The sequence below is a fragment of the Tenrec ecaudatus genome, chromosome 18 (genome assembly GCF_050624435.1).
Source record: "Tenrec ecaudatus isolate mTenEca1 chromosome 18, mTenEca1.hap1, whole genome shotgun sequence".
Classification (NCBI taxonomy): Eukaryota; Metazoa; Chordata; class Mammalia; order Afrosoricida; family Tenrecidae; genus Tenrec; species Tenrec ecaudatus.
In genome coordinates this window covers 10,224,145-10,251,691 of record NC_134547.1, presented here as the reverse complement: position 1 = coordinate 10,251,691, position 27,547 = coordinate 10,224,145, and the positions used below count along the sequence as shown (strand labels likewise).

General features: G+C 46.8%; 1 protein-coding gene across 4 annotated transcripts in view; it reads left to right on the top strand.

Annotated features, from left to right (window-relative positions):
* Nucleotides 1-15,339: 15,339 nt before the first annotated feature.
* Nucleotides 15,340-27,547, top strand: part of LOC142432716 (uncharacterized) — a 41,184-nt gene continuing 28,976 nt past the window's right edge. For 2 of the 4 annotated variants that reach the window (XM_075537954.1, XM_075537949.1), the window contains exons 1-4: nt 15,340-15,603; nt 22,227-22,470; nt 22,650-22,708; nt 24,835-24,961. In XM_075537954.1, the coding sequence (XP_075394069.1) occupies nt 22,428-22,470; nt 22,650-22,708; nt 24,835-24,961 (229 nt within the window). In that variant the 5' untranslated portion in view covers nt 15,340-15,603; nt 22,227-22,427. Of the gene's footprint in view, nt 15,604-21,946; nt 22,136-22,226; nt 22,471-22,649; nt 22,709-24,834; nt 24,962-27,547 lie in introns of all 4 variants that reach the window. The other 2 variants (XM_075537950.1, XM_075537955.1) reach the window with 2 other exon arrangements.

Here is a 27,547-nt window from a genome sequence, read left to right as displayed (position 1 = left end):
CTGACGCGGGTCTCCACATGACTCTTCCAGCTCCAGGGCTCTGGCTCCATCAGTGTAGCTCTGTGTGGCTTGTCAACAGGAAGATGAAGCAGAGAGCCTCTCTGGCTCACCGTGAGCTATTTATCTCCCTCTAGCCTCCAAATGAGGTCATCAAGCTGTGACATGATTTGACAGGCTAGATTTCGCAAGTTGACACATTATGTAACTGCCACAATTTGTTTCAGAAGTAAAACCGGATGACCAGTAGGAAACTTCGTAGGCATGAAACTGAAGCCCCTATCATGATCATTTCCTGGAATTTGCTGCAGCACGAGGATACATGTCTCCCACAAAACAATCCCTCAGCAACACTTAGAGGCAGGCTGTTAGCGAGCGAGACCCTCACCCAGACCACTCACTGAAACAGATGGAAACAGTAAATCTTTATTCAAACAGATTTGAATCTGGGCCCACACCCGCAACCAAGACAGGCTCAGTCTGTAAGGCGAGAGCCCTCAACAGCAGAACAGAAGGCTTTATACTTCCTCGTGGGGGTCTTGACAAGCAAGGGGAGGGGGAAGGCAAGTTCTTGTGTGAGACCAGCAAAGCATTCTCAGGAAAGTGAAAACAGTTGGGTTTTTTTTTTTAACAACTCCAAATCAGCTTTATTTTATACAAAAAGGGCGTATTTAGCAAAAGACACTTGAGAAAAGAGTCGCTGTGGCCCAGGGGGACAAGGCAGGGAGGTGACCAGCCTTCCAGGCGCCTGCTGGGGACAAGGGGTTGGAAAGGAAGTAGTCCTCGGTGCTGGGGGGGTTGGGGGGGGGGCACGGGAAGGTGAAGGCTCCCGGTGGATCAGCACTGATGGCAGGTCATGGGGAGGGGGGTTCACAGTGACCTGGCGGCTGACACTTGGAGGGCCCTCGACCAGTGCTGCAGGCTGGAGTGAGCTGGTTCCTGAAGGGTGCCCACCCAGGGACACAGGGCTGGAAGTGCGACTCTGGGTGGAGGACGGGGAGAGGTCGGTGCTCTGCGGTGGCCGGCAAGGTCCAGGAGAGGAGGCAAACCCCTCCCCCTGAGCCCCACCTACAAGCCCTTCCGTCACCACGCCCACTTCGCAGGCCAGGAAACTGAGGCTCCAGGAGGCAAGGCGGCAGCCCCAGTATTGCGGAACTCAGGCCGTCTTCTCTTGGATGCCTCCAGCGCCCTGGGAGGCGAGCAGGGGTGGAGCTGGGTCCTCACCTGTAGGGACCCGGGTGCCAGGCCCAGGGGTACTGGAGCCGGGGGTGCTGCTGGGGGCGGGGGCGATGGGCTTGTAGGACATCCCCGACTCCTGGGTGCGGGCCGACGCTCCCGGGTTCGCTGCTGGCCGCTGAGCGCGCACTGATCACACAACAGTTTTTAAGTCTAACAAAGCAAGTTCTACATTTAAGGTCAGCTTGTCCCCAGTGGTCTGCCAACTGATACTGTAAGGCGAGGCTGCTTCTTGGAGCGTAAACATCCTGGGCTGGGCTACACCTGTCTCAGGCTGCAACTTAAAATGTTTTCCATTCCTACGGGGGGGGGGGGGGGGGGATGACCTGCCTGTTACTGTTACAGGGCACAGTGTCACACAGGCTAGTGTTATTAACAGCAATAAGCCAGGAAGACAAATGCCACTTGAAGATATGGAGAACCAGTTTAACACCAGGAAACCTGAGCCCCACACAGGGTCAGTTAAGTCTTCACACAAGGTGGTTGACAGAATCGAGATTTACTAAGATCAGGAACGGTTATAAGTAGGAAACATCTGTGGGGATATACTAGGAAAGATTTTCAGGTTACATATGGGAAACATCTGTCAGATTACATATGGGGAAATATTACCAGAAAATATGATTACACTGCAGGATGCATGCAGGGAAATCTTTCTACTTCATTACTCCCCCTTGATGTCTTACTAGTCCTGGGCATCACTCATAGGGGAGAGTGTGATGTCCTCTTAAAGCTATGAGATGATTGGTAGTTTTTCTCATTACTTCATTTTCTATAGTCTGGACTAGGGTTTGAAATATAGAATGGCTGGGGCCAGCCCCAATCCCAACTACATGTACGTCCTACCCCCTCCTCCACCCCCGAAGAATACACCAGGGGACAGCACTGAAGCTACAGTTCAGGGAGAGGCATATGTCAGATCAAAGCACACAGGAGCAAATGAAAGGGGGGTGGGGTAAGAGTGGAGCACATCCTGGCCCACCAAGCCCTGAGTACAATATTCCTGCTCAGAGCAGCCAATGCATAGAGAGGATCATGGGGCCCAGCCCCATCAGGAGACACAACATCCCTCACTGACCCATAGCGCTAGGGGGTGAGACACTGGGAATTGTGCTTGATATGACCGCACCACACTGAGACGAAATACTAAGGGGGTTCAACAGAACAGCAAGGGGAGCAGGGCAACGAAGTCCCCAGGGAACGCCAAAAATAGACTGGGGTTAGGGAATGGCACCCCATCAGACTCAACCGGAAAACACTCAGAAAGGTCAACAAACAGACCTTGAACTATTGATAGGCTTTTTTGTTGTTGTTGTTGCTTTGCTTTCTTTTGTTGCTTTGTTTTACTCTACCTTGTTTTTGTGCATATTATTTCTGCATGTCTATCTAGATAAGATAGATAGGATAAACAGTGGTGGAGAAAACAATGGGGTTGGGGTGGGGGTCGGGTAGAGACATTGGAGAAAAGGAGGTGAGGGAAAGGAAGTAGGTGTTAACAAACCCAGGGACAAGGGAACAAGTGATCTAAAATTGATGGTGAGGAGGGTGTAGGAGGCCTGGTAGCGCTTGACCAAGGTTAATGTAACTGAGGAATTATTGAAACCCAAATAAGGCTGACCATGATAGGGGGACAAGAGGAAAGTAGGAGGAAATAGAAGAAAGAACTAGAAGCCAAAGGGCATTTGTAGAGGTCTAAATACAGACTTGTACATATGTAAATCTATTTATATATAACGACAGGGGAATGAATCTCCGAACATATATTTATATGTTAAGTATCAAGGTAGCAGATGGACATTGGGCCTCTACTCAAGTACTCTCTCAATGCAAGAACACTTTGTTCTATTAACCTGGCATTCTATGATGCTCACCTTCCTGACACAATCGCTGAAGGCAAAGTGGGTGCATAAGCAAATGAAGAAAATGGATGGTGCCAGGCTATCAAAAGATACAGTGTCTGGGGTCTTACAGGCTTGAAGATAAACAAGCCATCTAGCTCAGAATCAACAAAACCCACATGAAAGAAGCACACCAGCCTGTGTGGTCATAAGGTCGATGGGATCAGGTATCAGGCATCAAAGACCCAGAACAAAAAGTCAAATCGTGAATGAGGGGGAGTGCCGAGTGGAGACCCAAAGCCCATCTGTAGGCAATTGGACATCCCCTTACAAAAGGGTGTCAGGGAGGAGATGAGCCAGTCAGGGTGCGGTATAGCAACGATGAAACATACAACTTTCCTCTAGTTCTTTAATGCTTCCTCCACCCGACTATCATGATCCCAATTCTACCTTGCAAATCTGGCAGACCAGAGCATGTACACGGATACATATAAGAGCTGGAATCACAGGGAATCCAGGACAGACGAGCCCTTCAGGACCAGTGGTGAGGTGACAGTGGCGATACCGTAAGGGTAGAGGGAAGGTGGGGTAGAAAGGGGGAACTGATCACAATGATCTACATATAACCCCCTCCCAGGGAGATGGACAACAGAAAAGTGGGTGAAGAGAGACATCGGTCAGTGTAAGACATGAAAAACAATAATTTACAAATTATCAATGGTTCAGGAGGAAGCGGAAGTAGGGACGGAGATAAAAGCAAGTTTATACCAAGGGCTCAAGTAGAAAGAAAATGTTTTGAGAATGATGATAGCAACAAATGTACAAATGTGCTTGACACAATGGATGTATGTATGGATTGTGATAAGAGTGGTACGAGCCTTAGGGTAAGGACCAGTAGGAGTATAGAGGACTGATGATCTTCCTTGACATTCAGCTCACACAACTCTAGCTTTCTATTATTAATCCGGTCTCCAAGTTCTTTGGCTTTGTGAAGGACTACACCTGATTTGTTTACCTAGCAACACTCTCCCAGGAACCCACAGGTTCCTCCTGTCTCTGCAGTTAGGTGTAGGGCCCGCCAATTTTGCAAGGTGACTGAGGCCAGGGAGTTCATTTGGATTTGTAGTGTGACGAGGGCGTCTGCCGTTTACCTCCACATCTTGATTGAGTTCTTGTGAAAGTCTGTCACAAAAATGGGTGGCAGTTCCACCGTCCGCCAGTACTGCTCCAAGTCCATCTGCGGCTTCTGTTCCTATCAGGGTTAGCGCTATAGCTGCTTGCTTAGCTCTCTGGGAACTTTAGGAATTCGAAGCTCAGCCATCTGATCGTTAGGGAAAATGGTCAGGCTTGTGGTCATAAAGGCTTGTATGCCCATACCTTTCCATTCTGCCTCTAAACAGTAAGAAGGCATCAGTCTCACATATATAAAAGATAACTGGGGGCGGGGAGCACTGTGGAGGGCAAGACTAATTAAAGTGAGTTATACTTTTACAGCCAGAGGGAGATATGGCACTGAGGGAAATATTTCCTGTCGCCCGATTATAACAGGTGAGGTTCTGATTGAACAGCAGGGGGCTATGTGATACCCTGGATCTTGGTGGTAATGCCTGATTTGCTGCATGGGCACATGGGTAAGTGCTGGGCACTGCCATTGCCATATACCAGTTTCGCTGCAGTGGGAGACACAAGCAGCAGTCTCTCCATTCCAGAGGATGGAATTGTTAAGGACTCAGTAGATAGTGTGAAGAAAATCTAGGGAACTGTGTCCAGTGCTTCTGGTCTGAGAGCTTTCTGAATTGAGAATGATTAATGAGTCCTTTGTAATCAACTGACTGAGAGGGATTCTGGGCTGTTTTTATAAAGTGCCACTTCTTTTTGAACTTGTGCAGCCAGCACCTCTCCTCGTACATATGCCACAAGGGAGTCAGCAGTACTTTTCCCGGTGCTAGTGAGATACCGGTGACTCCTAAAAGAGCACAGGGTTGGGGTTCCACCTGGACAGCAGGGTGAGAGCTAGTACGTGAGGAAACCGACTGAGGCACAGACTGAAGGGCACTGAAGGAGGAGGGAGTATGTGGGGGACCAGCCTCCCAACAACTGAATGGGTCCAAGGGGCAGTTGTGTAATTGAGGGGTAAATTAAAGAGATATCAGACAAGATAAAGCATGCAATGGTTCGCCTCCAGGTCTGAGCAGAGAGGGAGTAATGTAATCTCATGAATTTATATAATCTTGGGCATGCAGGTCCTGGGAAGCATCTATGTAACAGGAAGGGGTTGTACAAGAGGCATACACGTAAGAGGAAGGGTTGAACTAGGGGTGTGCACGCAGCAGGAAGAGGTTGCACCCAGGGGCAGGTTCTATGTATGGGACAGGAAGGCGCATACATAACAAGATGGACCGACTTTACAATCAAAATGGCTGCCTCACCTTGGTCCTCTGAGTCGGCTCTACCCTAGGTGTCTTTAAACTCATAATCTATGATCCTAACCAGAAGGGAATGGGCCCTACTTATCCTGGAACAGACAATGGGGTCTGATTGCTTTAGATGGCAGTTAACCTTTAGGAAGATAGCCTTTAAGCAGTTGACCTTCAAGCATCTATGGTAGCAGACATGTCCTTGAAAGTAGCACCTTGGGGGGAGCGGGGAGGGAGGGGAAAAAAGAGGACTTGATGCAAAGGGCATAAGTGGAGAGCAAATGCTTTGAAAATGATTAGGGCCACCAGCCTGTGTGATCACGTGGTCCCGAAGGGATCAGTTATCAGGCATCAAAGAACAAAAAACCATATCATTGGCTGCACACCTCCATGATACGATCGCTGAGGACAAACGGGTGCATAAGCAAATGTAGCGAAGAAAGCTGATGGTGCCCAGTTATCAAAAGAGATAGTGTCTGGGGTCTTAAAAGCTTGAAGATGAACAAGCAACCATCTTGCTCAGAAGCAACAAAGCCCACATGGAAGAAGCACACCAGCCTGTGCAATCACGAGCTGCCAAATGGATCAGGGATAAGGCATCATCAAAAAAAAAAAAAAATCTTACCATAGCGAATGAAGGGGGAACTGCAGAGTGGAGACCCAAAGCCCATTTGTCAGCCACAGGAGACCCCCTCACAGAGGGGTTGAGGGGAGGAGATGAGTCAGTCAGGGTGCGATGTAGCACCAATGAAGAATACAGCTTTCCCCCAGATCCTGGAAGTGACACTGTGCCCTGTAACAGTAACACGCAGGCCATCCCACGGTCAGAAATGGAAACATTTTTAACTTGCAGCCTGGGACAGGTGTAGCCCAGCCCAGGATGTTTATGCTTCAAGAAGCAGCCTAGTCTATCCACAGTATCGGTTGGCAGACCACTGGGGACAAACTAACCTTAAATGTAGAACTTGCTTTGTTAGACTTAAAAACTGTTTTGTTTCACTTTCCTGAGAATACTTTGCCAGTTTCACACAAGAACTTGCCTTCCCCCTCCCCTTGCTTGGCAAGACGCCCCACAAGGATGTATAATAACTTCCCTTTTGAAGCTGTTCGGGGCTCTCGCCTTACAGACTGACCCTGCCTCAGTTGCTGGTGAGAGCTCAGATTCGAATCTGTCTGAATAAAGCTTTACTTTTTCCATCTCTGTTTCAGTGAGGGGCCTGGGTGAGGGTCTCGCTCCCTAACATTTGGAGGCCCCAGCGGGATCCCCCGACCCCAGGGACGGGGTCCCTGCCTGCAACTCACTCCTGGAGGGTCCGGACCCAGCAGCCCGGTTACTGCTTGCACGGCGCTGGTAAGTCAGGCCTGTTTTCATTCCTGATTCCTGGTTGGAAGTGCTCCACAGTAAGACTTACGGGGACGGGATGCCATCACGGGCCCTGGAGTCTGACCGAAACAGTGATGACTGTGGTTTATTGGAAATTCTACCCCTCTTGAATGTTTGTTTAAAAATTTTTCTGATTTCAGGCGCCGGGGAAATGGATATGGTGTTTCTGTGAACGCCTTTAATTTGAAAAAATTTTGTGAAGCAGAATGGCCCACTTTTGGAGTGGACTGGTCCCCGGAGGGCTCTTTCAATCCCCTCCAAGCTTCATCGGTCCAGCGGATTTGTATGGCACTCCGGGTCACCCAGATCAAATCCCCGTTTTGGTGGGACTTGGAGTCGCAGGTTCAGCAGCGGTTGGAACTGCAGCCTTAATACGAGGAAATATGCATTTTGAGGAGTTCAGCTGAAGAATAGATGAAGACCTCAGTACCCTAGAGCAGTCTGTTTCTACTCTAGAAACCTCTTTAAGTTCCCTAACTGAAGTAGTCCTCCACAATCGTAGAGGATTAGATTTGCGTTAGGGGAAACATGCTGTTTCTATGCCAACCACTCAGGTATTATTAAAGAAAACCTTAGCCAACTTAAAAAAAAAAAGAATAAAAGAAAGAGAAGAAGCCCCATACTCACAGGGAAACTGGTATCAAAACCTTTTCACCTGGTCCCCGTGGCTCACCACTTTAATTAGCGCATTAGCTGGACCAGTGCGCCTTCTTTTATTAGCCATAACCGTAGGCCCTTGTGAGCTACCGACCCTTGTTTCATTAATCCAAAAGCGAACCCAAGACTTAAAAATCCTAATTATGAGATCACACTATCAAAATCTAGCTCTAGCAGAGGAGGAAAATTTTGAATCAAAGATTTGATTCTCAGTCAAAAGAAGTGGGGAATGTGACACTGTGTCCTGTAACAGTAAAAGGCAGGCCACCACCTGGTCAGGAATGGTCACCACCGGGTCAGGAATGGAAAATTTTAAATCGCAGCCTGGAACGTAGCCCCAACCCATGATGTTTACGCTCCAGGAAGCAGCCTAGCCTAAGCACAGTATCTGGTTAGCAGACCGCAGGGGTCCAACTGACTTTAAATTTAGAACTTGCTTTTTTAAGCTAAAAACAGCTTTGTTTCATTTTTCTGAAGAATGCCCGGCTAGTTTCTCTGCTAGTTTCACAAGAAACCTTGCTTTCTCCTCCCCTGGTTTGGCACGACGCCCCACGAGCAAGTATAAAACCTGCTTTGCTGTTGGTCGGGGCTCTTGCCTTACAGACTGAGCCTGTCTCGGTTGCAGGTGCAAGCCCAGATTTTAATCGTCTGAGTAAAGCTTACTGTTTCCGTCTCTGTTTCAGTGAGTGGTCTGGGTGAGGGTCTTGCTCGCTAACAGTTTCCCTCCACGGGAGCCTTCGCCTCCCAGACTCCATAAGGTGTGAATGTTGAGAGTTTGTCCGCATACACACAGTTCTGTTTCCCAGGAATTTGAGCATGGAGGACAGGGCTTACAAAGAGACTCCACTTATTAGAGGAAAAAAACTCCATTGAAAATCAAGTAAAAGCACGCTAGGCAAAGGTGCTGACAAACAGTCCATTCAGCAGGGAAACTGACTGCGAGTCCAACAGACAGGGTCAGTCGTAGGGGGCAGTCGAGGACCAGGGCTACTGGAGAGTAGGGCAGAGGCTCGGATGGTCTGGCTGATAACACGGTTTGTGGTCATGCTGGCAGGTGCTTTTCTTGAGGGTGAGGCAGATTCCTGGTTGATGTTCTGGTGCCTGCCGAGTCTGTCCTTTTGACAGTTTATGATAAGAGTGGGTGGCAGTGAGAGGTCAACACTGAGACACGGGATGGAGATAGAATTGAGACAAAGAACATGAAGCTCAGAGCGGCTTTAGTAGGGAATGCGGGGGATTAGACCAGCTATCCCGCATCAAGCTGGGCTCGAACTGAGGCGTGCGGATGAAAGGAAAAGAAAGAGCTATGTGCAAAGCATGGGATCGGGAGGGCTCCAATCTGATGGACTGGAGTATCGAGTATATTTAAAGCTTGGTTTATAAACTTCTTACTTACACAAGGGAATTGGTTACAAAACAAGCATCAAAGAACTTAAACATTCCTAAACTCTTATCTATGCAAATGTTACTTAACTAGTCACAGATTCTTAACTTTAGAATAATAAAAGCACTAGGTTCAAAGACAATCACACGGATATGCAAGATTCAAGAGAGCCTCAAAGAGATCTTAAATAGCTGAGTTATCCCTCAATGCTTTTAGCAGCAAAGTCACAAACAACAGTCACTTTGCAACGCTGGTCTGCGGAGACACAGAGGCGCAGGGGACGAATAGTCACCCATTAGTAAACGCCTTGATCAGCCGGATGCTTCCTACAATGGAAGGGAAGGAGCTCCCGGGAGGGAAGGGAGAGCAGAGAGAGGGACAGGAGCATCTTGAGCTCCTGGGCGGGTTCGGAGACCCAACCAGTTAGGCCAGGGAAGTCACAGCTTGTTGGTGAGGCGGTGGGAGATATATAGGGCTCGAGCTAGGGAGGTAGATGTTGACAACAAGAAGGGAAATTCTTTTTTTGCTTGCAGTGGCAGGCCCTTGAGTCAAGATGCAATCCCTGGGAAGTGCCTTTGTTGTTTGCCAACCTACTCCCTGGAGTGCTGAGACTGGGGCTGTACTACCTTGGTTGGAGAGATAAGCTCCTTGGAATGTTGGGGCAGAAGGTACGTACTTCAATAGGTCAATTTTCTTCCCGAGAGGCTGGAAATGGGGTCTTGAAGTTTTATCTTCCTGAGGAGCCGGAGTGGAGATCGGGACTGCCTAGTCTGGACCCGGCCCAAACGGGCACTTCCACTGGAATGGTGTATTCAGGGAGTAATGCCTGCAGCTTTAAAGGAAGTGCGTGTGGTTAGGAACACTGAATATGGGTCTGTTCATACCAGCTGTAAAAGCCTCCCGCTCCCCCCCCCCCCCCCGCCCTTTAAGTCTTTGACCCACACCATGTCTGCTGACTGAGCGGGATGGACCCAATTCCCTAACCTTATAAGGGTGTGCTCTAACATCTGTTGGGTGATACTTGGTAAGGTTCTCCCAGAGCTTGGAGGTGACTTTCAAGCATAGTTTTGCCTAACACTTGGGGACTTCTGTACAGTTTAGGAATAACGGGGGCGGGGGTGGGGGGAGGTCTGCCATTTAGGATTCAAGATGCATGTGGAATACCCTGAAACGCAGGGAGACACATTCTTCTAGGTAAAAGTTATTCCATATGATGCCCACACCCCCTACCCCCACTGGAATCATGCCAATTTTAAGGTTCGACTTGCAAGCACATGGTTGCCATTATTTAAGCTTAAAGGTCAGTTCCTTGAAGGCTTGCCAGAAGGTTGTCTGCCATCTACAGCAATCAGACCCTATTAGGAAAGGTGTGCTCCTGGATCTTATCATCTCTCTGTACTTAATGTGTTTGCTGCCACAATAAGCAGAGAATCTGGATTATAGGAAAAACAATACGCCAGAATTGGAGAAAGGCTTATTGAAAAACTGTGCTATCCAGAGGAAAAATCTTGCTTGTGAAATTGTGGAGGACTTTGAGTACTTGCTGGTGAAGAACAAGATTACGGCCTTCATTATAGATTACAACTCCATGTAGAGAACAAAGTTCCTGAACCCCGGACCAATAAGTCACATTGTAATAAGCAGAGAAAGGGTTGAGGCGATCAAGGGATTTCCTCCTGTTTGGAACCACAATCCAGTCGGATGGAAGCAGCAGTCAGGAAATCAAACCAACCACTGCATTTGGCCACATTTGTTAGCCAGGGTTCTCTAGTGAGACAAAACCAGATTGCTAATAATTATATATTTATATAGATAGATATATAACACAAGAAATGAACAGTTAAATTATATGCAGACAGATATCTGTCTAAATGCCAGACTCAATTATTTTTATGACTAGATGTACTATTTCCCTCAAACATGTGCTTTATAGCACATGCCGACCTCTGGGTTGATCTCTGCATATGCCAGAAGAGCGTTAGACAGATGAATTGACCCTCAAGGACCTCTAGCATATTTTTTTACAGTTACATTAGGTTGAAGAAATGGGATACACAGAAAGATAAAATACTGATTATCAGAAGGAAGTTCACAGCATGGGTCTTTCTGGAATAATGTGCTGACAGTGTCCAGTTGGATTACATGCTGCCAGGCTCCAAATGGACCCTCAGGAGGGCTGCCTTGATTGAAGAGCAGTAACGTGGGTGTGGTGGTGAAGGAAGGAAATAATTGTACTGGTTGGACTTGACAGCAAAAAACTTTGGGGGGGTCGAGTGGGAATCCACATCAACAGCCCACATGACTTCAATGAGATAAAAGTCACCCGTGTCTTCACCATGCAATATTTTCTCTATTTTAGACACCATCCCTACCCTAGCAGTCTGTATTTATTTTCTCCGTTTGGGGCCATCCTTGTGATGGCTATACAGGAATCATGTGTTATTCAAGATACCAGGATTCATCATGAAGCTACTATCCAGGATGAGAAATAACTCTTCAATTAAAAAAAACCTATTCTCCGCTGTGTCAAAGGTGCCGCACGCAGGGCAATTTGGTGACTGGACTTCATGACTACAAATATCTTCTAGTTGTGCTTGTACGTCCCTAGAGCAGTGGTTCTCAACCTTCCTAATCCTGCCATCCTTGAATACAGTTCCTTGTCCTGTCCTGTGGGACATTCAACGTGGATCCTGGAGGAGAGAGTGGGAATTGCGGGGGTACAAGAGGCACGGAGAATGAGGACAAGATAGTATCCTGATCAAGTCCTGTTTATTGAGTGGAAAGTTATAGCTTATATAGGCCAGGAAAAGAGAAACAAGCTGCAGATGTTTCCCTGAGAACAATAGTGGGGGAAGCAAAATGCAGATGTTTATATATAATCATTACACACGTTTACCCAAAGTTGGAGCAGAGTTCATACCGGGAATAGTGACCGCAGAACAGAATCGTGCAGACAGATAGAGACTTCCTTATCTATGTCTAGCAAGATAAGTATGTCAAGCACAGCTGCCTTGCTGTAGGCTGGGGTAGAAAAATACCCAGAGCTCAGGCTAATAAATTCCAAGTAATGGCCGGGCCTCATGGCTCTGGACAATTCCTCCTGTTATGGTGACCCCAACCATAAAATTATTTTTGTTGCTACTTCATAACTATCATTTTGCTACTGTTATGAATCAGGCGACCCCTGTGACAGGGTCATTTGACCCCCCCCCCCCACAGGGGTTGTAACCCACAGGTTGAGAATTGCTGTTCTAGATCCTTGTGTCTTGAGTCAAGAAGCTTCTCAATATCCCGATCCTGGGCCAATTGACATGGTCCACTCCTTACTCTTCCTCTTGGTGGACCTGATAGCCAACCTTCCTGTTCCTGAGATGACTCAATTTAAGCCAAGGAGGTTGGAAAACAGGCCAACCAATCAGGTGGATGGAATTAAATAGAAGAACCCTATGACATAATCCACCCCATCAGTCGTGAATCTTGGGCTTTATCAGTAGCTCTCATGTTTCAGTGGAATAGCACTGGTATGCCAGTCCCAGGGTCAGAAGTTGGAACCCACCACATGAATCTTGGAGAATCATGAGGTTTTCTTTTCTTTCAAGATTAACATTTTTTGAAACCCAAAGGCACAGCTGTACTCTGCCCTAGAGTCTATATTATAGAGTTGCATTTGATATGCTGGCTTTAAAAAAATCTCATTGGTTGCAAAAACATAACTCTGGACAACCAGTAGGAAAAGTTTATCGTCATGAAGGGCAGTAGACCCTTTCCTCCAAGACAGTGAATTCCTAAAATTGGCCAGCAGCTCTAGGATGCCTACCTGTCACAAACAAAGCCTCTGCAGCTCTGAGAGACAAGCTCCGTTATAACCAGGAAACTCTGGAAATGCCAAAGAGCACTTTCTATCCCGAGTCACAACCCTGAGAGCCCTCATTTTGCTACATCAGGGAGGTCAGGCAGAGTCCTCCCAGAGAGTGGGTGTACATGAAGGAGTGTTTGATTTTTTTTTTTACAGTGCCACGTGGGTTTATTTGTACAACAAACAGCACAAGAAGACACCAGCGCCATGCAGGCGGCATCCCAGGGCTCACACCAGTCCCTCTCGTCCTCACAGAGAACTCTACTTTGTGGGAGCCTGGGAGCCTTTGGGAGCTTGAGCTGGGGCAGGGGCGCCTTTGGGAGTTTTTGCTGGAGTCGTGGCCTTGGCTGGAGCATCAGCCTTGCTTTGTGCCTTGGCCTTGGGCCGGCAGAGCCTCAGACCCTTGGCAATATGTGCCCGAGCCCTCTTGCCAAACTTGGGGTGGGCAATATAGGCCAGTTGGCTGAGCTTGCGGTTGACACCCATTGGGATCTTGGCCTTGACCTCTGTGGGTTTCACAAGATCCTTGATGGCCTCAGCGTGAGCAGCCGCAGCCTTGGCGTTGTTGGCCTGAATTTTCTTTAGGCCCTTCTTGTTGTGCTTCCTGGCGGAGCGCATGTTCCTCAGGAACTTGGGGTCTACCCCCTAAAGAGATTCGTATCGTTGTGACCGGGGTTTTTTGATGCCGTTTCTGTGCCATTTCCGGGATTGGTTGTGTGTGGTGTGGTTCTTGGACTTGGCCATGTCTACACCAACGCCTACAGCTCCCGGAGCACCAGGGACCAGAAGAGAGAGCGAGCTGATTTTTTTAAAAATCATTTTATTCGGGGCTCGTACAATTCTTATCACAATCCATACATCCATCCATTGTGTCAAGAACATATGTACATTTGTTGCCATCATCATTCTCAAAACATGTGCCTTCTATTTAAGCCCTTAATATCTGCTGCTCGTTTCCCCCTACCCCATGAACCCTTCATCATTCATATCTTTTTATTATTTTGTCATATATAACACTGTCTGACATCTCCCCCTGCCCTCTATTCTGCTGTCCCTCCCCCAGGAAGGAGGCTATACGTAGATTCCTGTAATCAGTTCCCCCTTTCTACCCTACATTCTCTCCGCCCTCCAGGCATCGCCACTCTCATCACTGGTCCTGGAGGAGTCATCTGTCCTGGATTCCCTGTGTTTCCAGTTGCTATCTGTACGAATGTACATCCTCTGGCCTAGCCAGATTTGCAAGGTAGAATTGGAATCATGATAGTGGGTGTTAGCGAGCGAGACCCTCACCCAGACCCCTCACTGAAACAGAGATGGAAACAGTAAAGCTTTATTCAGACAGATTTGAATCTGGGCCCTCACCAGCAACTGAGGCAGGCTCAGTCTGTAAGGCGAGAGCCCCGAACAGCTTCAAAGGAAAGTTATTATACATCCTTGTGGGGCGTCTTGCCAAGCAAGGGGAGGGGGAAGGCAAGTTCTTGTGTGAAACTGGCAAAGCATTCTCAGAAAAGTGAAACAAAACAGTTTTTAAATCTAACAAAGTAAGGTGTACATTTAAGATCAGTTTGTCCCCAGTGGTCTGCCAAATGATACTGTAGGTAGGCTAGGCTGCTTCTTGGAGCGTAAACATCCTGGACTGGGCTACACCTGTTTCAGGCTGCAAGTTAAAAATGTTTCCATTTCTGACGGGGGCTGGGGGGAGAGTGAGCTGCCTGTTATTGTTACAGGGCACAGTGTCACAGTGTGGTGGGAGGGTATTTGATTCTTTGAGTCCGTTGGGGAAATGCTCCATTCTGTGCATCCTCACCATGGCTCTGTGTTGCTGTATTAATCCAACGCGTTATGGGACTTCCTCTTTTTCTTTGCCCACAATGAGTACCAAGAAAATGTGATATGTGACGGGTTAACTTAGTGGAAAATTTTCGCAGCTGCAGTCACCCTTCCCCCCTTTTTTAATTTTCCGACTCAAGCAAACACAGTCCGTAATAGTTAACTTGACCGCCGTGTCCGGTTCGACTTTGTACTGGGAACTTTATTTGTAAGCCCGTCCCGGGCACGTCTCAACTGCCATGGGTCACGCCATCCTGTTTGTACTTTCTGAATCTGAGTAATAAAAGCTCTGCTTTGCTGTCAGTCGGGGCTTTCACCTTACAGACTGAGCCTGTCTCGGTTGCGGGTGAGTCCAGATTCGAATCTGTCTGAATACAGCTTTCCTGTTCCATCTCTGTTTCAGTGAGTGTCTGATTGAGACTTTTGCTCGCCAACAGTTTACAGCAATTTTCTGGCGCTGCAATGTCCCGGTGGCCTTTCCAAAGAGATGGAAAGAGGATTTATTTAGCCTGAGACCCAGAGGAACTGGAGTGCAAAAGTTCTGCGCCCCTGAACACAGTGAGCAAGGCTTTTAAAAGACTGGACCCTGTAGCACGGGTGGGTACAGAAGCGGACATGACAATTAACATGGCGCTGGTGGGGCCTTTGGCGACCCCGCGAATTTTGAACACGGGTTATTGCAAAGGGAACCTTAGGCCGGGGTCAGGGGCGGGTGGGGCTAGGGGTTTGGCACCTGCAGGATCTCGAAACAAGAGCCGCGACCGTGGGAGAGCCACTTCCGGTACCCATCTTCCTTAGTCCTTCCGCTAGGGCAACCGGAAGCTCCCGGGAGGTCGCCTTCTCCTGACGGCCGGAACCGGAAGTCGACCGTGGAAACCTGAGACTCGCCCCCCCCCCTGCCCCCCGGGTCTTATTGCGCTACGGAAACCCACGTCGTGAGCGCTGCCCTTCGCTCGGCCCGGTGGATGTTAAGCGAAGGACGATCCGGAAGGCGGCCGAATCCGGTAAGTTTTGGATGTTGGTGACGCTTGTAGGGGGAGGGGCGGGCGTGGCGACATGGGGGTTGGGTTGGGCCCAGCCTTGAATCCTCAAGGCGCGACTCCGACCTGCCACCCCTCGTTCGGAATTGTTGCCCAAGTGACTTGGGTGCGTTTCTCGGAGCGGGCGGTGAGGCTGGGGGCGGCCATTCCCGGGGAGAGCTGGGGGGGGGGGCGCGCTCGCAGCGAGGACGGTGAGCGAGCTTTCGGACAGGGGATTGGGCAAACGGAAGAGCGAGTCAAATAGGATTCAGGCGAATATCAAAGGAGAACTGCCCAGGCGGGCCGCATTCGGGCCCTCCGGAGTGCTCCCCAATGGAAGCGCTCCATCTTCAGCAGAGATTCTGGAAGCGTCCTAGAGAAAAGGTTTTGCAGGGCTGTCATCTGAGTCAGTATTTGGTTAAGTGTTTCCTGGGCCAGGTGTCTGGTTAGTGCATTTTGATAGAGGGAGTTAACTAGCTCTTCATCGGATGTTTGAAAGGTAGCAGGATTTGAAAAATGGAAATGCAACAGCCCCTCCCTAGCAGTAAAATGCCCTTTAAAATGAATAAGTCTGGGCAAACCAACCCATCGAGGCATTTCGAATCGCCATGAATCCTGAGACGGTCCGGAGTGAAGGGCCCCTGGACGTCGTCCTCTGCACTACTCTCACGTAGTATGGAAGAAGCCTATGGATTTGAATTTCCCTTTGTACTTTGTCAAGACGGCTTCAGGGACATCGTTGATTCAAGTTAAATCCAAGAATTATTCATCAAGTTGGTTTAATACCGACTGTAGGGATTAAAATGATTTTAATGTTTGTAGACATTTTAGTGATTGTAGCGGTGGGCCAACCACCTCCAGGAACAATATTTTTCCTGGATATTCCTTGGGCTGCTAACCTCTAGGTGCACACTTCATACCAGTCCTCTGTTCTGTAATAGGTGATGCTGTGTGCTCTGATAATGATGTATAGTGACAGAAATCCTAAAGGCCAGTCGTGTTCTGCTCTTTGGGGTCGCTGTGAGTCAGAATTGACTTGAACCCAGTGACTGGGTATCTTAATTAGGCAGCAATGTCGACTACCAGGCAGTGCACACAATTAGATCCCCCCCCTCTACTTGCTGAAAGGTGAGTAGTACAAATCCACACAGAGGAAACTTGGAAGGTAAGCCCGGAATTCAGGTACTTGGCGATCACAGACATGAAAACTTTTGGAGCGCGTCTGTCCGCATATCTTCCATTGGAATGGACTCCAGGAGAGTTCACGTCAGCAACAAGGTGGACTAAAATGATATTCTTTGTAGTACATCTGAGGTGATTCTGCAGGTAGCCCTGCACTCTAAAACTACCTTCCCTTCCATTGCCAGCTGAGTGGAGGACTGTGGTAGGATGATGTGACAGACACAGTGCACACTAGGAGGTTATCTTTGTAGAAGCCAGACTGACTTGGAGGGGCGTACTTCAAATCTCTAAATGTCTCCAAAGAACACAAGTAAAACTTTGAGCATAGTGATACAGAGACGTCTTTCTTCATGACTGACTTGTCTGTTGGGCGCTTTAGAGACCCTTTCTCCAAAGGCACTGAGCTGTATTCTGTCATCTCTTTGGTCCTGTTAGCTGAAACTGATCAGGGATATGAAAATGGTACCTGAGATGTAGGGGCATGTAGGCACAGTAAAGCTTGGCAGGTAGAAATTTGAAGAAAGTGTGTCAGGGAGCAGATTTGAAGAATCTAGGTTGAAGCTCTCGAGCCACTGCCTTCCCTCAGCATCTGGGAATGAGGGCTGAGGAGGGTGTGAGAGGACAGGATGGCTGCTGAAGAGGCCTGAGGGTAGAGCACACACAAAGGCTCCAACAACTGCAAATCACCACCCCCTCCCCATCCTGCCCAGGGACTGGATGCTTGGAAAACAAAGGGATTTTATAATTAAGGTGTTGAAGAAGTCACCCAGGGAACAGAAACTCATCTAGAATGGAAATCAATTCCAAGTGGTCCTGTCAAGTAAATTAAGGTAGTCACCCGATTCCATCTCATCCATAACATTGTTTGATCCGTTCTGTCCAGGAAGAGCAGACCTTAGAGAAGAGTTTATCTTCAAAGAACAGAGACAGTGCAGAAACCATGACAAACAGACTGAGATATAAGGGAAAGGGGGAGAGTTGTTGAGGGTCTGGAGTGGGGAATAGAGATAGCAAAGTTCATGTTGAAGATGAATGTATTATGTATTGGGGACACAACTGGGTAAATTTACTATTTCCTTGTATCCCAAGCTTGAGAAATTCCTGTGGGAAGATTGTGGGTGATGTCCAATCTCATAGCTTGAAACCCCTCCAATCTCATAGCTGCTGTTGCTTTTTTTTTTTAATTAGTAACAATGTTTTTATTGTTTGGCCAAGCTATTTTTTCAGAGTAAGCTAATTACACAATATAAAAAGCAGACCCTCCCATTCAAAATGACTCTCTATTGACTTAACAACTCTCAGTTTTGTAAACAGATATCCACATTTAAATACATCTTAGACCCATTCTCGCCCCCACTGTATGGTTTCCTGCTGAGGTGACATTCCAATCAGTCTGTGTTTTCGCCATAAAGGGGGATAAAATTGCAGAGCAGCTTTATAATTGGAATCCACAGACGGAATGACCTTAGAGGCTCATTCTGAAGAGGACACTAGAGCCCATTTTGAACACCTGCTCTTGCATTAGTTCAGACCCCATTTTCCCATGGGTCCCTGTGCCCATAAAATGAGTATGAGCAGGGGCTAAGGCAAGCAAAGGCAGCACCCCAGATCTGTGTGGAAGACCTGGCATCCCGAGGGCAGGAAGGTGGATGACACTCCGTTGTACCTCTGTGGTCATCAAAGGAACGGGCAGAATGGCCTCCCCACCTGATGCCCTGACACCAGATGGAGAGCTGCAATGACGTGGTCCAGCACACAGGGCGAGAGCGAGCATCGCCCGAGAGGACCCTTTCTCTCATCCTCCTCTTGTTGAAATCAAATAAACTGGAATATCAGAAGACGCCAGTGGAAACCTAGCATGAAATCCAGCTAGAGATGGAACGTATTTTCACTGCTAAACCTCAATCTTTCAGACATTGAAGAAAATGATGACAGATTTTTCCATGCCAAGTCGTGGGTTTCATTTCTTTTAAGAACTTCATGTTTCCATAACCCTCATTAAAAAATGGTTTTACATTTCCCCTTGTGGAAATGATTTACTATACTGCAATAGCTTCCCCCTATTAGTTGAAATGAAGCTATTGCTTCCACTTAAATTATGTGAATTAAATAGCATTTTAATTCAGAACAAATCTGAAGGCAACTCCCCTACTCTACACACACACACACACACACACCACCCCCCCCCCCGAAATGAATTACAACAGATTTTTTACAAAAGTAACCATTCTCCCATTGTGAAATACGGCAGAAAGAATATCCAGCTGCATTCTATGTCCTGAAATTTCAGGAGAGTGCATCAGCCTTTCCGTTTCCTGGACTATCAACGTGGGGGATGATTTACATGAATACCTTCTGGGAGTATGACTGGACTCTGATTCATCTCTGTCATTTGAGGGGAGACCAGACACCCAGCCGGCTAGCTGCTCTAACACAGATAGGACCCTGGCTAGACTTTTATGGGGTGGGGGGATTTTGTTTCCACTGTCAAATTTATTGTCCATAAAATAAAATGCATAAACTTTAAACTAGCAGACATGTTATTTTATCTGCTCTTGGGTGCAGTTAACTGAATAACCCAAAACAAACTTAACAAAAATCTCCCACCAAAAAAGAAAAACAACACAACACAAAAAACAACCCAATTGTGGGTGATTGTTCTTTTTACTTCTTTTTAAAAAAAAACCATTTTATTGGGAGCTTGTCCAATTCTTATCACAATCCATCCATCCATCCAGTGTGTCAAGCACGCTTGTACATTTGTTGCCATCATCGTTCTCAAAACATTTGCTCTCCATCTAAGCCCCTGGCATCAGCTCCTCATTTTATCCCCTCCCTCCCTGCTTTCCCTCCCTCATGAACCCTTGATAATTTATCAATTATTATTTTGTCATGTCTTACAGTGTCCGACGTCTCCCTTCACCCACTTTTCTGTCGTCCATCCCCCAGGGAGGAAGTCACATGTAGATCCTTGTGAAGAGTCTTTGGGGGTCAGTGTGTAACGTGCTTCTATTGGCCTCTGACCCCAGAAGTGGCTCCTCAGGAGAAAGATGTGCCAGGAAGCTGCTGCTGCTGCTGCTGCTGCTTGCCAGAGAGCTTCCATAAAATGTCCAGCCTTGGAACCTGTATGGGACCATGTCAAACTGCACTAGAGGGTTTCTGGGAGTCTCAATTGCTTTAGCATTTTTCATCTGTTATTGGGGTATATAATGAGGCTTATTGTACGGTTAGTGTTATGCCAGGACAAAATCAATTATATCACACTCCAGATTAATTAAGATTAATAAACCATTATTGGCTTGTGGTCAAAGGCCACTATGGCTAATTCACTGTTGACCCCGAGTGCTTAAAGAGAGAGGTTTTTATACTGTGGAATAAACAAGGCACAAGGGCAGGTGGTGTCTCACTATGTGCAGAAATGTGAACGTGGCTACAAAGGCAAGTGGTGTTAAGCGACTAGGAAAATAGGAACGTATATAAAACGGGATTTCCACGCATCATCAGCCATTTCAAAAATAAATGGCAATGATTCAGCAGTCCCAGAGAACAGCATTTACTCAAGGAATTACAGCAGTTGCAAAATGGCCTTACTTCGGTCAAAAAAATAAAAGGCTAATTATAACGCAGTATGGTTACACTGACGAAATGGCGGCACCTGCGTTTACTAATACATGGTGATACTGTCGTGAGGTACTACAGTTAGGGCACCTTAGTGGAATTACGTGGCTTTAGATCAGTGGTTCTCAACCTGTGGGTCGCGACCTCTTTGGGGGTCAAATGACCCTTTCACAGGGGTCGCCTAAGACCATCAGAAAACACTTATTTCTGATGGTCTTAGGAATTGAGACACCACTCCTCTATCCGTCTCCAGGCGGGTCCGCCCACATGCAGATACACTGATCTGGTGAGAAAGAAGCCATCTCAACCTTGAGACTGATGGTGGCTTTTTATGCAGACTGTCACCAAATGTAGCGATGTGGTTTACTGTTGTTATATGAAGACTGTTAGCCATGATACACCGTGCTTCAAGACAAAATTTCGTTGATTTGTCATTAGAAATATTTCACAGTGTACAATGACATATTGTTTTTGTGATTAATCGCTATGCCTTAATTATGTTCAATTTGGAACTTAAAAACATACTGCCTATCAAATATTTACATTATGTCTCATAACAGTAGCAAAATAATAGTGATAAAGTAACAACAAAAATAATTTTATGGCTGAGGTCACCACCACATGAGGTGTATGAAAGGGCCGTGGCCTGAGGAAGGTTGAGAACCACTGTTTTAGATGAAGGCCCGCTGAAGAAGTGATCTTGACACAGTGTGCACTGTGCCTGCTTTCCGTGTATATGATTCTCTTTATGGCCATTCAAGGGGTTCTGGGAGTCACCCTCTGTGTTAAAATTATTCTGTGAGGGAAAGAAAGAGGAATGTGCTTATTTAAAGATGTATAAGTTCCAAAGCCTTGTCTAGGGTCAGTGTGCGTGGGAATCTACTTGATGGCTTTGAGCTTTCTGTTTTGAGGGTGATGGTGAATGGAAGGAAGTTGCTTTCTTTCCCTTTGGAGAAATATTTATTTATGTGGACTCAATGGCGTTAGTCATGGTACCAGTTCCTCCTGGCTCTTCCTGTCAAGACACATTTTGTTCTCTAGCAGTACCTTGACAAAGCGGTGGCAGAATTCTGTTGGGTGACTAATCCATTAGTGATCACAGGATCTGTGCTCTTCTCTGTTTGACTGAAGTTCCAGATTGCTCTTCCCACCAAGGAAAAAGTCCTATTAAGAAAGAGTAACGTAAAAAAAAAAAAAGAGAGAGAGAGAGAGAGAGAGTAATGTAGGCCAGGTCTTTCTTTTAAACAGTTCACACTTAGGCATCTCGGTGGCCTCATTCCTTTCTTTTTCTTTTTGAATACTTTGAATACTATAAGTGGGAACATTTACAGGACCCCTCTGTATGATCTAGTGAGCATTATTCAGTCCTGTTCCTTCCACGTAAATAAGGTCCTTCCCAAGTAATAAGTTTGCTGTTGCTTCATTTTCCTAAATATTCAGATATGCGACATCAAAATGAATATCCAGGTAGCGTACAGAGAATTTCTCCAAAGGCATTGAGCTGTATTCTGTGTTCTCTCTGGCTCAGGCAGCAGAAGCGGATGTGGGACCTGGAAATGGAACCTGAGCTGTAGGGGCCTCCAGGCACCGTCAGGTTTGGCAGGTCCAAAGGAGTGTGCTGGAGCAGCATTGAAGGCTTAGAGATTAGAACTGAATCAAGGTGGAAGCTCCAGAGCCCCTGCCAGACCTCGGCCTCTGTGAATGACAGTTGTGGAAGGTGTGAAAGAATGGGTTTGGTGCTGAAGAGGCCTGGTGTAGATCACACACACAAAATATACAATGGCCCAACCTTCTTTTTCTCTGCCTAGGTCTCCGATGCATGGACAGCTAGGAGCTTTCTAAATACGGTGTTAAGAAGTCACCCTAGGCGATGGAAATCCTTCTGAAAATGAAATTAACATGTCACGGCATGTTAAGGTAGTCACTGGCCGTCATTTAGGCCATCACATTGCTCGGTCCAGGAAGAGCAGACCTTTGAGAAGAGTTTATCTTCAAAGAACAGAGAAAGCATGAAAACCAAGAAGAAATGGACTCAGAGACACAAGGGACAAGGTGAGAGCTCTGGTCTTCCAAGGGGCGTAGGGGGACCAGTCCTGCAGATTCAGGCTGAATGTACTGGTGGCCACAGCTGAGTCAATTGGCTGCTTCCTTGTAGCCCAAGCTAGAGAAGCTCCAGTGGGAGCATGGTGGGTGGTGTCCACTCTCACAGCTGCTGTTTTTCCTTCTTACAGGTCTGTCTTCTAAGCCTACGGACTGGCTCTCAAAGGAGAAGGAAAAGCCCTCAATCATGGTGTGTTGAAACTACCTTTATTGTTGTGGTTGGCTGCTCTCGAGTCAACTCCAACCCATTGAGACCCCATGGGCAATGATGGAAATATACTGCGCATCCATCCTGTGCCACCCTCTCAATGTTTGATCCCAGTGTTACAACCATTTAGTTCACCTGCTCTCTGTAGGGTCTTAAAATTTTTTATTTAAGTGACCCCATTGCCCATCCTGATGCCCTTGAAGCAGCCCTTTGAACTAACCATCAGCTGTGCAGGGAAAGAGGAGGACGTCTGCTTCTGAGTGATTGACAGCCTCCGAGTCTCCTTGGTACCCTGGTAACACGATGAGTGTGAATGGGCTAGGCAACTGTGTTACTCTGGGTAGACTAGAGAAACAAATTCCTAGACACTCATGTATATAAGAAAGAGGTTTATATACAAGAGCAATTGAATATTGAGAAAACAGCCCAGTCCAGATCAAGTCCATCAGTCCAATATGAGTCTATATGTCTAATACCAGTCTATAAAGCCCTCTTTAGACTCACGAAACACATACAATGACACCGAATGCAGGAAGATCACAGGCCAGTGGGTGCAAAGTCAGTGGCGGTAGAAACATCTCAGTGCTGGTAGGGGTCTCCATGTGGCTCCTCCAGTTCCCAGGGCTGCAATGGAGTAGGTTCATGTGGCTTTTCCTTAGGGATGTCTTGAAGGAAGTGATCAGAGAGAGAGAGAGAGTCTCTCCTAACTCCAAGGAGAACATACAGGAATTTACAGAATTCTCAGGAGAAGGCCATGCCCACACAGAGGCCTCATTGGCTATGATCTGATTGACAGACTAGATTCCACCCTTTCACTCTTAATCCTCTCAAGTCCCAAGTTGACACCAGATTATGTAACGACCACAACAACCATGGTTCCATTGCTTGCAGTCATTGCCACAGATTACGTTGTCTGTGTACAATGAGAGCTGGATAGATAAGTGCAGTACCCCATGTCGTTGGGGGGCTGATACCAAAAGGACACTGAGCCAATCCTCTAAGAGTTGTCATCCAGCAGTCACCTGTCTCCCACACATACAGATAACCCACATCACACACACGGCCTTGCAAGGCTGCACACTAGTGGGTCACAGATTTGCCAATAGACTGAGAAGAACCTCTCAGCCTTAGCTCATGGGAGACCTAAGGCGCTGTGGGCAGCTCATGGGGTTGTGCTGCCACCCTTTACACCTGGACAGGTGTGCGGTTTCCTGCTGTCTGGCCCCACCAGTAGAGACGGGAGTAGAGAAATGACATGTTCCTCATTGGTTGACCCCAACCATGGTGATACGGCTCTCTGTGCATTTCCTTGATTTGGAATGTTTCTGCGATGGTGTCGTGTGATTTTAGTTTTTATATGCTGCCCCTTTGTATGATGATCATTTGGAAAGAGCATTAACTTTCATAACGATAGTCAGCATACAGATCCCATTGAGTTTCTTGGCCCCTTCTGTGCATGCTCACATTTCTCTGTAGTTGAAGTTTCCTTCCATCTTCTGAAATACTCGCCATTTCTTAACACTTAGCACAGGTCCCTCTTCCTGGATGTCTTCCATTCTGTTCTCGCCCGTCCTCTATGCTTAAATCCCTCCTTTATGACTCCTGAAGGGCACTTAGTTTGCTATTGCCTAATGTCCTGAGGCAGAAGAGCATTGGTGCTGTCCAGGCTTACACTTCAGTTGTTAAGCTCAAGATCAGCAGTTCGAATTCCCCAGTGGTTGAGTGGGAGAAAGATGAGGCTGTCTAGTCCATTAAGGAAACCCACAGGGAGTGTTATACCCTGCCGTATCGGTCCTTTGTGAGTTCCAGTCTTTTGGATGGCAGCGAGTTTTAACTTTTTAATGCTGTAACAGTCATTCAAAAATTGATTCTCGCTGGCCTCACACACATTCCACTGCCAGGTTGTGATTTGTACACCACCGATGCTTTCTATAGATTTTGCCCCTTGGTCATAGGTCCAGCCCCGTTCAACAGGATTGCTATGGAGAACTATGTCCTCTGAAAGGGTTAGATGACCTTCATTTAGACCCTGACGCTCCAGACCCATGTCTTAAACTCCTTTCGCTGGGAAAGCTGATGTAGGTTCCGAGTTCACTGATTCTTTCTAGGAACCTGTTACGCTGGAGGACGTCACCATCGTCTTCACAAAGGCAGAGTGGAGGAGACTGAGCTCTGAGCAGAAGGATCTGTACAAGGAGGTGATGCTGGAGATTTACGGGAGTCTGCTCTCATTGGGTGAGGATGTGCCTCTCTTCATTCCCTTCCTTAAATCCATAGCTGTTTATTCATCATCTACTATATGCGACTGTAACTCAGGAAAGGTTGAAGGTTTGAAACCCCAAGTTGCTTTATGGGAAGAAATTCTGGGAATCTTCTTCACTAAAGATTTGCAGGCTTGTAATCCCTATGGGACATTCTTTGATGTCTGATAGGACTACTATGGGGCACAATCTAAAGTTAACAAGTCACAGTGAAGATCAATAAGGATCAAGGTATAGTTGTTCAGTTAGGGTATGTTGCAAAGTTCTTTCCAAGCTGTTAATAAATGTCCAAAGCACATACCATTACATGGTAAGTCTCAAACTAAATGAACTCTACTCTAGCTCTCTGGCTCAGCGAATCCAGCTCTCCTTTCCCAGTTAAGGGCCCAGTCTCATGCCCCAAATCCCTGGGGGTTTACTTGCTCTGTGCGCTGAGAAGTCCACCACTGTCTCCCATGTTGAGACTCTTGCTTGTGTTGCTGTTGGTGCTCCTCTTCCTCCCCTCTGCTGTCACCGCTGTCTTCTGGCTCAAGGAGGTGCACATCCCAGGACAAGCTCTACTCCTGGCTCTTGCTGGTAGTCAGATTCCCCATGCAGCTTCTGAAAGCTCATCTTATGTGCAGCAAAAGGGCAATCACAGTGAATCCTATTAACCAGCCCTCACCACTGAATCCGTTCAGTAACTCTCCTCACCTCTTATTTAGACCCTCAGGGAGCGGTCCTTTGATGGAAGGTACAAGGATGATGGCTTGAAGAGCCACCTCAATAATTTGTTGCCTTTCAGGAGTCTATCTTTTCTTCAGGGTTCTATTCAGCTTCTTGGTTGCATATCTTGACTGTCTCCAATTATGTTTCTACAGTGTTCTTGTTTGTTTGTTTTTAATCATTTTATTGGGGGCTTGTACAGCTCTTAACACCATCCATCCATCCATCCATTGTCAAGCACATTTGTACCTATTTTGCCAGCGTCATTCTCAAAACATTTTCTTTCTGGTGGAGGCCTTGGTATCATCTCATTTTACCCTCTTCTCTATCCTCCAGCCCTCCCTCATGAACCCTTGGTAATTATAAAACTTTTTTTTTCATGTCTAACACTGACCCCTGTCTCCCTTCATCCATTTTTCTGTTGTGTGTCCCTCTGGGAGGGGGTTGTATGTAGATAATTGTGATCGGTTCCCACTTGCTCTCCCCACCTTCCCCTTCCTCTCCTGGTATCTCTACTTTTATTATTAGTCATGAGGGCTTTATCTGGCCTGGATTCCCTGTGTTTCCAGTTCTTATCTGTACCAGTGTACATGCTCTGGTTCAGCTAGATTTTTAAGGTGGAATTGGGTTCATGATAGTTGGATGGGAGGGAGGAAGCATTAAAGAACTAGGGGAGTGGTTCTTAACCTTCCTAATGCTGTGACTCTTTCATACAGTTCCTCATGTGGTGGTGACCCCCCCAATCATAAAATTATTTTCGTTGCTACTTCATAACTCTCATTTTTCTACTGTTATGAATTAGGTGACCTCTGTGAAAGGGTCGTTCAACCCCCAAAGGAGTCGTGACCCACAGATTGAGAACCACTGAATAGAGGAAATATTTATCGGTGCTATACTGCACCCTGACTGGCTTGTCTCTTCCTTGTGACCCTTCTGTAAGGGGATGTCCAATTGTCTACAGATGTGCTTTGGGTCTCCACTCTATGCTCCCCCTCATTCACATTGATCTGATTTTTAATTCTGGGTCTTTGATGCTTGACACCTGATCCCATCTATACCTCATGATCACACGAGCTAGTGTGCTTCCTCCATGTGAGTTTTGTTGCTTCTCAGCAACAAAGGCCACTTATTTATCTTCAAGCCTTTAAGACCCCAGATGCTATAGCTTTTGATAGCTGGACACCATCAGCTTTCTTCACTCACCACATTTGCTTATGTACCCATTTTGTTTTCAACAATTGTGTTGGGAAGGTGAGCATCACAGAATGCCGGGTTATTAGAACAAAGTGTTCTTGCATTGAGGGAGTACTTGAGTAGAGGCCCAATGTCTGTCTCCTACCTTAATACTTAACATATAAGTATATGTACATAGATCCATTTCCCTATCATTATATATAAATACATTTACATATGCACATGCCTGTATTTAAACCTCTATAAATGTCCTTTGCCTCCTAGTTCTTTCCTCTGTTTTCCTTTTACTCCTCTTGTTCTACCATCATGTTTGGCCTTCATTCAAGTTTCAGTAATTCCTCTCAGCTACATTGCCCTTGATCAAACCCCACCAGGTATCCAATGCCCTCCTTGCCATCAATTGAAGATCTGTTATTCCCTTGTCCCTGGTTTTGTTGACACCCCCCTAGCTTTCCCCCTCCTCCCCCTCACCTGTGTCCCCCGGGAACCATTGGTCCCTTTGTTTTCTCTTCTGGATTGTTTATCCCACCTATCTTATCTAGATAGACCTGCATAGACAATAATAAGCACAAAAACAAGACAAAGCAAATAAAATAAAACAACAAAAACAAGGACAAAAAAAGTTCCAGGTCTGTTTGCTGACCTTTAGAAGTATTTTCTG